The 10,920-nt window shown below is 39.5% G+C and overlaps 1 protein-coding gene across 1 annotated transcript; it reads left to right on the forward strand.

The window, feature by feature from the left end:
* Window positions 1-9,858: 9,858 nt before the first annotated feature.
* pth1a (parathyroid hormone 1a) lies at window positions 9,859-10,895 on the forward strand. The gene is made up of 3 exons (XM_046394755.1): window positions 9,859-10,105; window positions 10,334-10,431; window positions 10,542-10,895. The coding sequence occupies exons 2-3, from the start codon at window positions 10,349-10,351 to the stop codon at window positions 10,795-10,797; spliced, it is 339 nt and encodes a 112-aa protein (XP_046250711.1). The 5' UTR covers window positions 9,859-10,105; window positions 10,334-10,348; the 3' UTR covers window positions 10,798-10,895.
* The last annotated feature ends 25 nt before the right edge of the window (window positions 10,896-10,920 follow it).

Here is a 10,920-nt window from a genome sequence, read left to right on the forward strand (position 1 = left end):
GTTTTCATACCAACCTGGCAGCCTACTTGCAGTTGTTTTGAAGGCCACTGGAGGGAAATATACGTTACATCAGAGACCAAGATTACAGCATTTCCTTCAAAAAGTCTGCCTGGCAATTTCCCCTGAGTGGTGCTGTGACCCATTTATATTCCACATCCTATTAGTTTGATAAAAAAAACTCTGTCTTGTACTGTCTGTACCACCTGCTTTAGCACAAGAACATCTGATACCCCTCTTAGCTTATATGTAATCAGATGTGCTGTGGACTGTAGGGATTTGCCAATAGGAGGCTCAATTTCATTAAATATCATCTTCATTCATATAAAGTGCTCCGCAAAGCGATGTTATCTTTAGGTTATTTTACCATAAAAAATCACTGCCATAAAACCAACATAATGTCTTAAAAAAGGACTACCTTTGGAGTAGTCTGCTCTTACGGCTTCCTTGTCCATGTAAACTAGCTTGTTTAAGGCAATAAACTTTTTTTTATTATTCACCATTTGTAGTTCATAAAAATAAACTCTGTACCTTTGTTTACCTAGGTGTCTGTACACCTATTATTAAGTCAGATTAATATAATACATTAATTAACCATTGAACACTAATAATGATAGCACTTAATAATGATAGCACAGCCACAACAAATTACATGAATTCAAAAGCCAAGCCACTGAGGTGCTTTCCTGTTATAATATGTGGATCTTTGTCAGCATCATCACAGTAAGTTGGTGTTTAACGTGTGACTAATGTGATGAAAAACATCATGTGAATTTTGGCACTTCATGCATCCAGGGTGCTACATTACTTCTGCTCGTTAATATCATTTATCTGAGGTTTGAATGAAGAACAGGATTCCAAGGCTTATTTAGGGAAACAAACATTCTCATTCATAGTGATGTCTGTCAGAACGGTATGCGCTGCCTAAACATTGGAAGACAGTGACTCACCCTATGAGTCAGCCCTCCATTTGTTAGTCTACTATCAACTGAACACATTCAAGTGCAGACCTGCGTGGATATTTTATTGTCTCCCAAAACTGTCTTTGTTTAAAGGGGCAGAAACAAAATAACAAAATGTTTTTTGTCTCACTTGCATGCTAGTCATCCAACTAGACTGTTTTGGTGTGACTTGCTGGGTTATGGAGATAAGTCACAGAAATGTCTGCTGACTGTCAGCTATTTACTATTTTCTGTATCACCATGCAGATACAGATACAAGGAAGTGTGCGTGTGTCCATGAGTAGAAGCATGTTTCCTTCTTTGCAGTGATACGGTGTAGTTACATAAAAAATAGTTCCTACATGACAATGCTCACAACATGGTCTGTGGATTTTGTTGAGTGATCGGGTCATAATTCCTGGAAAGAAACATTGCTGTTGAGTTTTTCAAGTGTCCTGTTGGTGTTTTAAGCAGCACAAGCAAAGGGACATCTAGTTGTACTATATGAGAGAGGATGCAGACTTCACTGAGAGGCAAAATATGTATTTTTGATTTTGGGGCGGCGACACGGTGGTGCAGTGGTTAGCACTGTCGCCTCATAGCAAGAGGGTTCCAGGTTCGAATCCCGGTCTGGGCCCTTCCATGTGGAGTTTGCATGTTCTCCCTGTGCCTGCACTGAAAAAAGTGATACTTTGGATTAACTTAAAAAAATTGATGTAATTTGTTACACCTAAATGTATTAGTTTCTCTCAAGTTAAATTTATGACTTGGTTGACACCATAAATTTGATTTAATATCAAGCAAAAATATTAATTCCACCAAAGCAAAAATTTACATTCACTCAAAGTGAAAATATTAGTTATTCTAATGACCACACAGCATTTTTTACTTTGCTCTGACTCAATATTTTTACTTTGCTTAAACTTAATATTTACTATTACATCAAAGTATACTTTTACTTCAGATAAAACTAATTAAATTGATGTAATTTTGTTACATGCAATTTGATTAAGTTCTCTCAAGTTAAAATCTTTGATTCAGTACTGTAAACTGTTATTTTACTTCCACATTAATCAATATGTTTTCTTTAGTCACAAGTAAAAATGTTACTTAATGCAGGTCATTACATTCCATTAGATAATGTTTTTGTTTAGTTTTACTTTGGTTAACTTGCAATAAATTAAGACAGAAAATATCTTCAAAATAACTTTATTGTGATATCTTAAAACATGCATCACATATAAAATAAAAATAAATATAGCAATATAAAATAAAAGCCTCCAATTACTGACTTTTTATTGTTTCCTTTTCCTTCTGTAACAGCTTTTTGTAACCTTAACCACATGTGAAACAAATCAAAGTACTTTTTACATAAAGATCTTGTGTACAAATAGAAGTTTTCATCAATCTTGTATGTTGAGCTTGGAAGTCAGACTGAATACTCTGCATCATTGTCTTTGGTTCTATCTTCATGAATATTTTCTGCAGTGCATCAAAAGTGTGCTTTAACTCACGTGGATAGCTGAGGTTTAGAGCATAGATGAGGCCAAATAACAGGGCACAACAATGTGTGAGTGATGGCTTCCACACCATCGATAACAATCCCAATGGCACATGGGGGATGGAGAGGATCCTCCACCTCTGCCATGGTACACCTCTCCAGCTCTTGTTCATCCTTCTGACCAACCTGATAAAAGAGATGGCAGATCAGTATCTGATTTAACAATTTAAAAACCTAGACAAACTATTCTCCCAATCAAATCTAAACAAAAAAAATAAAACACACACACAAACGTGTTCATTATAAGACCACTGCAGGACAGTGTACTCCACAATAAACAGGAACAGGCAAACGTATATGAATGTACTGTAAGCCTTTAGTCTGACACCTTGAGTATGAGATACTTACCAGATACTCCTTGAAGAGTTTGTCCACATCTTCCCCAAGGAATACAATAAAGGCCTTCAAGAGACACTCTGGTTTCAAAATCACCTCGTGGCTCTGTAGGTGTAGAACACATCTAATTTTGCAACTTAACTTTAAACAATGAACATTAATTACACAATGCACATACATAAATGAACACTTAAACTAATTGTGATTTACAAAAGCTTTCAGAAAACCAGCTAAATGGGCTGTCAAACACACAAGACTACAACTACAAAACAAGGATCATAAGGACGATTTGTTAACAATAAAAACACAGCTTATATTGCCATTTATGTGATATAAACCCAAATGATGTATTGCGTTACCTGATCAAGAACTTTTAGTATGTCCTGAGTCTTCTCTCTGACAGCTCCTCCGTTGTTTCTGATGATCTCAATCAGCTTACAGTACTGGTTGTCCAAGGAAGCCATGAATTGTGGTTGAAGTGGAGCAGTTGTTCTCACAAATTCTGGATTGATCTTCAAAAAAAATCAAAGGAGTAAAAGAAAATGTTATTGCACTACTTATGGCACAACTACGGGGTGTATACAGTCTTATATTTGACATCAGGGGCCATTATATGCACTTTGACTGTTCAATTTATGCTCAATAGGCTCAATTTCTTAGTAGATAGGACCAACAGTCCACAATCAGTTCTGCTGGTCAAACCCTGGAACTACACTTTAAGAAATGAACCATAAATATTTGTTCTGTATCAACACTCCTGAAAAACACAAACAGTTGTTTCACTGTTTTTCAGATGCTGTGCTATATGTTGAAAATAGTGCTTTAAATTTGAATGCTGAGTGCTATTTCATACAAAACATTTCAATGTGGCCACTACCCTTTGTGAGGATGGCTGATGAAATCTTGACAAGTGGGTCAAAGGTGCCTTCCAAGTCTTCCAAGGTACAAGAACAGTTTAAGTCTTTGCAATTCCACATTCATCAAAGGACTAGGAAAGAAAGAAAAACAACAACTTACCCATTTACCACTTAATTCAATTGACAAAATGCTGCATGGACATTTGCATTTATTTTATAGAAACAGTTGTTTGCTGTCAGTTAAGTCTTCAGCAGGAGTTTCTTTTAATGGGAGTATTTATCAATTTCAATAATTGAATTTCAATTATTAAAATTACATTTACATACTAGTTTAGTAAGTATGCATCCGTGGTTAAGCTCAAAGCTATTGTTTAAATAATGTATTTCTATTTTGGGTTCGGGTCTTATTTCATCATAGATTAAATAAACTTAACAGTTTATTTCAGGACTTACCAAATTCAGCAATGTGGCTATAACAGTCAAAAGACCCAGGCTCGACAAACCTATAAACACAAAGGAAAACGTGAGATTTCACATCTATTTTGGTTGGACAGTGTGCACTATTCGTAACCGTCACTACAGACTGAAAATAATACGTTAGAACGTAGAACTTAATTAGAATGCGTTCTGCTCTGTTGCGCGCACACACGGCAATACGCGCGCGCGCGCTCGCACTGACTGCACTACGCTAAGCTAGCGGTGGCGCTAGCTAGCGAGCTAGCGATGCCGACAATGCATGCAGTAATGGGCATTTTGGTCGATAAACGGAGTTTTACCATGTTCTCCTCCCAGCACCTGCAGTCACTGCGACTGCAAACTCCGTCCTGCTTCCATAGAAAATGTGCCGACACCAACCAGAACATGCACCAACTTGCTAGCTCAAGCATTACAGAAATACAAGGTGTATCATACTAAATCATCCTACTTTTTACTTATGAGACAGAAAAATAATAGCAGCAGCAATATTGTCGTTGCAATACCAATCACTGAGTGATAAATTATGATATTACAAATAACCCGGTTCAGCTACAAGCGGGAAAAATACGTTGCCATCTGTAAATCATATACAGACACTAAACTGCTGTCCAACAGCCACTAACGACAAACGTGTATATAAATAAAACTTTGTGTTTAGAAGCAGCACAAATTCAAATTCTTACCTTGTTTACAGTAGCTGCAAGATGGCGGGAGGTAGCAACCTTTCAAATGATGGTTCATGAAATGCACCAGCGGGCAAGTGATGTGACGATTTGTCATGTGACACGAAAACCTCCGGTTTGAAGTAAAATAACTACTTTAATCCAAATGTTATTTTCAGTTTACTGCAAATTGTGTACTATTTGCATTGAACAAAACTGAAAAAACAATTTTTAAAAAAGAAACCACAATTTTAGATTACTCCAGTATAAAAATGTGATTTAAACCAATGAGACAGTAGTTGCACTTTTTTCAGTGTGCGTGGGTTTTCTCCAGGTACTCCGACTTCCTCCCACAATCCCAAAAATATGCACATTAGGTTAATTGGCTACTCTAAATTGCCCCTAGGTGTGAGTGTGAGTGTGTGTGGTTGTCTGTCTTTGTGTGTTGGCCCTGCGATTGACTGGCGACCAGTCCAGGGTGAACCCCGCCTTTCGCCCGTAGTCAGCTGGATAGGCTCCAGCTCCCCCGCGACCCTGACGGATAAGCGATATAGAAAATGGATGGATGGATGGATTTGGGGGGGGGGGGGGGGTGTCCCTTTAACATTTTGGAGCACTATTAAAATCAATATACTGTAAAGCCATGTCTTAATGTTGTTGGGCTCCCAGATGACTGTTGGGGACGTTTCATTTTATCTGGTGATCTGTCTAGATGGCAGCTCACATCTTTGTGACTGCAGCATGCCTGTACGTGTGTGTGAGTATGTATCACAATGTGTTATTTCACGAGATAATTGTTTACTTTGCTGGTGCATTAGGGAAAAAGTCTGACTGATTGATTTTCATTTTGTCGATCAGTCTGGTATAACTTGACCATCCCCTTTAGAGAGGTGTTGAACAAAACTCCACAAGCAGATGGTTTATGCATTGTGAGTCACTGACTGAAAAGCTGGCTTTGCGAACTGAAGAAGGGAAATTTGGTGACCTGTAGACAAACTTCTCCGCCGCCAGACAAGTTCAAATTGCCATATGGATCATTTGACTCTCTAACGCCTCATCAAAGCAATCAATCGAGTTAAGTGAAAGAAATTACGGCTGCAGTAATGGTCGGGTGTGGTGGTGTCCGGTGGCAGTAAAAGGATGGTGCATTGCCTTAGGAGGCAGGACAAGCTAGTCTGCAGTTCCGGGAAAGAGGGTCAGGCGGGGCCAAAGACCAGCCTGTAATGCACATGAGCTCTCTCAGTGTTAAAGTTGACCTTTTCCCCAACACCATAAATCCTGCCAATCACACTGAGCTGTAAGGCATCAGTGCTCATTGTCTGATTTGAGCATTAGCAAATATGTTGGGAGAGATTTTGTCCAAACGGGGATGATATTAGTACTTTAACTGTTAGTACTTTTATTTAGAATGTCGTGTTACTCGCAGAGTCGTGAGTCGCTGAACACCACATCTAACCTTTCTTAACATGTGTTCATCGTTTTTACATTAAGAATGAATCAGCGTATTGTGAAAAGTGTTACCGTCATTAACCCACAACTCTGAAATTCTTCTCCTTTTTAGCCTCTTTGAGCTTATTGGTTTGGTCTTCAGGCCGACAGACTCTGCTCTCATCAACCTCGTCTCTAGCAGTAGGAAACTTTTCAGCATAAAAGCAGGGAAAATGATAGTATGAAGAGGATTGAATGTTGAGGCAGATCAGGCAGACAGAGGCAGACCCAACTCTAAATGAATGTTAATGCTGCTGAATCTGATATAAATAGGTAATTGCGGGCTGACACAGTCCCCATTATGATATTATAACAGATGGTTTTTTTCTCATGGTTGCCAACTGGCCAAAAAATATTCAAATAAATACTTAATGTTATTAATAACATTTTCAATAAACCAACCACATCCTTTCATTATCCCTTTTTCTATCAAATCCACTCGGCTCAACCCACAGCTTACATCTTTAATGAACAGCGCTCTCGTTTTCTCCACGCTGTCTTTGGAGTGACTTGAGACAAGCAGCATGTGAGGTGTGTCACCCGTCTCAGGACATGCCGTCACCTTCTATAAAAGTCAAAGCCTAACCTGAAATAGCAGTCCCCTTCCCCTAATTTACTCCTCTGTGACTATTCTTAAGTCTTGGGGACCAGCTGGCCTTACTGATGCACCTGACATGCAATAGCTGTGGATGTCAGGTTAAGAAAAAAAGAGTGAACAATTCCTTTGTTTACAGCTCCACACAGCATAGTGGCTCTAAGTATAAGGATGAATTTATACCAAATGTTCTAGTCCTGTATCTGGGAATGTTGTTGTTGGATTGCTGACTTTGACTTTAAGTCTCTTGCCTTGTTGAATTCCCACGCACCTTGCCACCTTTGCATGCCATAGGTAACATGCTGCACATTAAGGCAGCATGAGGTAATGAGGACAACAAGGTTTAGGACCTAGGCTGAGGTCAGAGGTCAGTGTGTTCAGCGGGTGTCATCTAAACAGGCTGTGGCTACCATAGTCTGTAATAGTATCATGGGAAAGCAAGTGGAGGTCAATGTCTCTGGAGGACCATAAATCAGAGATCATCATAAATCTTATAATGCTGGTTTGTAAACAAGTTTAATCGTTGAACACGTGAGGCATTTGTTTATGCATCAACAGGTGCAGTGGCTGGCTTAAGCAATAATCAATACTGGTGACATTGTGTCTTGATGTCATGGTAAAACTTTGAAGACTTATCCACAGCTACAATCTGCTTGAACAGAAAGTTTCTGCAAGTAAAACCCAAAGAAAAGAAAACAAAAACTTTTCTAAAATGTATCTGCATTTCCAGATTTCTCTTCTCTCATCCTCTCTCCATATCTGAAAAGTTACTTATAAATCTTTGAGGTGCTTGGCAATGTCACACTCTGCCTTCTCTGTTGATGCTGATGATGGAAGGAAGAAGTCTGAGAAGTGCACAAGGACAGTGATCAATTTGTTTTGACCTGTCAAGGATGGTCACCATGGCATGACTCGCAATGGAGCTTTACAGCTTTTATGTCCAGTGAATTTGCCAGGATAAAATGTGTTTTTTCTTTCACAGCAGTCATCCTCATGAAATACCTCACTCTACAACTGCAGTGTCATGTCTAATTGTTATAACCTTTAAATCAGTTCGATCACAGATAAAGGGGCTTGGTGTGAACAGGGTCTCCATGTCATGACATGGCCATTCCCAGCTCACTCTACATTTAGAAAACTCATACCCTCATGGTTACCTAATGTGTACTATGCGTGGGTGTGTGACCATAATAAGTAGTAGGGTGCTTCTTTCTAACATGGCCTGTGTGATCCCATGAATTGATCTTCCCTGGGACACCTGTGGCTGAAAGATGATGGGGGTCAGGAGTGTTTGACCCTGATTCCTGAATGACAGACAGTAAGGAAGGGACATTTGAAATGTAATGAATAATTCATGTTATTGTTCATGTCATTTGTGATTCATTTCAGTAAATGTACCTGGTTACATTTTACCACAATTTGGATTTAAGGTCCTGATGTTGTCCATGCTGCATCACTGTCATGTTGTAATGGTTAATGGGATAGCGTCGTCACTTACCATATTACAGCAGTAACCAGCATTGTCGTATTCAAGTCCATGACTCAAACTCGAGTCTTGGACTTGTGACCTGTGACTCGTATTTTTCTTGAATGACTTGGACTTGACTTGGACTCCTAAACTGGTGACTCGACTGAACTCGGACTTGAAGTTTGATGACTACAACACTGGTAGTAACACCTGTGCTTGTCCTGCTATGACAAGTCAGAATGTTCGCAGTGATGAAGGCCTTTCCTTTGTGGTCCTCAAAGCATCAAAAACATTAAAAATCCTAATAGAAAAAGGTATCGCAATGAAATCAATCCATAGTGAGGTCTCTGGATTATTCCAACCAGCCAAGTTTTTGAAGAAAATGCTTTTTTTAAAGTGGATATCTGGGCAGAGGAAACCTAAAGTATTTTCCTGTCTACTATAACTAGCCTGATACAGACTGATAAAGTTTCCTTTTATGCCTATATAATTTGTTTATATAAAAACTTGGCATCCACTGATATCATCACCACATTTAAACTTTCAAATGCTGATTTCAGCCTTAAAAATATCATATATCTGTCAAACGTCTGGACAGCACAATGGATCTGAGCGACATATGTTTTCATGTGAAATGACCCTCTGATTGTCCTCATTTCAGTAAGTCTTGCAGTTGAACCAAAAAATATATATTATATCTTAAAATAAATTACCCTCCCGATGCTCAGAGATTCCCAAGTTGACACGCACACACACATTCATGCATACACACACCACTCATGACCGAGGCATTGACGGCAACAGCGTCACCCACTGACACATCTCCTGAACCCCCACTTACTTTTTGATTCAGGATGTTTTTTTCCCTGACGTCAGGCCAGTGTAAAAGCTCTTTTTGGGAGGTGAACTCATTAAAACAATGTTAATTCTTGAGTAAAATGCCTATGTAACCAAGGAAACTCCCTAGTGGTCAATGAGGGTCATAAATCCATCCAAATGTTGCTGCTATTGTTGTGAAGCAGGCTGGGAGTCAGACAAAAAAGGTCACATCAGATGTGGACTGATAGAGCTGACCACTCCACACAGATAGGGAAAAAATAGCAGAGAGGCATGCAAAATTAAAAATGTGAAGGGAAGATTTGCACTCAAAATGTGCTTGGGAAAGTTTTAGTCTGGGAAACAGGCTTTCGAATGTAAAAACTTTTAGTAAAACAACTGTATAGTCATCCTGTGATCACTTCAATCGGAATAACTACCAGCATGGACACATGATGATAAACATTATAGTGATGCCATATGAGAAATAAAATACAACTAGGCGGAGAAATATCTGTAGAAATAACAATAAATCAATAGATTTATGTTCGGGAAATGCAGAATTCCTGTAAGGTTTGAACTTTTGGTGCATATGTGTTTTGTGCACCTTAGGTATTTGGGTTCAGCATGCAAAGCCATTAGTTTGCTGTGGTATGAGAGCGGTGAAAGCCTGAAGCTCAGAGGAGGTGCTGTCAGTCTTGTCCTGCCCCCCTCAGGAGCTGAAGGTGTGACATCAACAGCAATAATTAAGGCAGCTCATCAATGGCTGGACCCTGGCGGCTATAAAAGGAAGTTGGAGAGTCCGGTGCTTATCATAACCGATAGGAGCTAACCACCAAAGCAGACTGACTTCACTCTATACCACAAGTTTTACTTTCATCAGACTGAGGAGAAGCCACCATCAGAGGTATGTCCCGCTTGTGTAATCAGAGATGTAGGCCGAACACATGCTCAGCTGAAGTGTAGAGAGAAATCCGTTTTCAAACTATATCTGATCGTTTAATAAGCTATGGGAATGTAAGAGTTACAAGATAAAGACACACAGCAGAAATTTTAGTTACAAAAATTTTGCGCTATATTTCAAATATTCACAAATTTACAACAAATCGTTTTCTTTTTTTTTTTATGTTAACAGGTCATCAAGGTCAACATGCAAAATCTGGACTTTAAAATCCTGTTCATTTCACTCTGCGTTTTACACCTCTTCGCTCTCCATGAAGCGCGCCCGCTGAGGTAATCTCCTTCCATCAATTAAGACCACTTCCACTGCGAGAGGACTTCGTTACCTCATTTAGGGTTTAGATTTAGTGTTGTTAAACTAAATGTCATGATTCTGTGTGCAGGAAAAGGACTGTGAGTGAGGTCCAGCTAATGCACAACCTCGGGGAGCACAAGCAGGCGCAGGAGCGGCGGGAGTGGCTGCAGATGAGGCTCCGGAGCATCCACACAGCACCCGGCCGGGACAGCAGCGGCGAGGCGGGACCGTCAAGGAGGAGGCTGCGCTCCGAGGAGCTGCCCGACCTGGACGACCTGACACCGGAGGAGATCCAGTACGCTTTGGACTTCTTGGAAAATCTCCTCAAGTCAAAGCAATCATGATTTTTTTATTTGATTTTATTTGAGCTTCGGAACAACATTTCCAGCAGTCTTTAATCAGAACTTTAGGCTACCTTTTTCATTTTTATCATGACTTTTTTTTTTTAATGTTTCATGTCTGGACGT

This window comes from Scatophagus argus, chromosome 7 (genome assembly GCF_020382885.2).
Source record: "Scatophagus argus isolate fScaArg1 chromosome 7, fScaArg1.pri, whole genome shotgun sequence".
NCBI lineage: Eukaryota > Metazoa > Chordata > Actinopteri > Scatophagidae > Scatophagus > Scatophagus argus.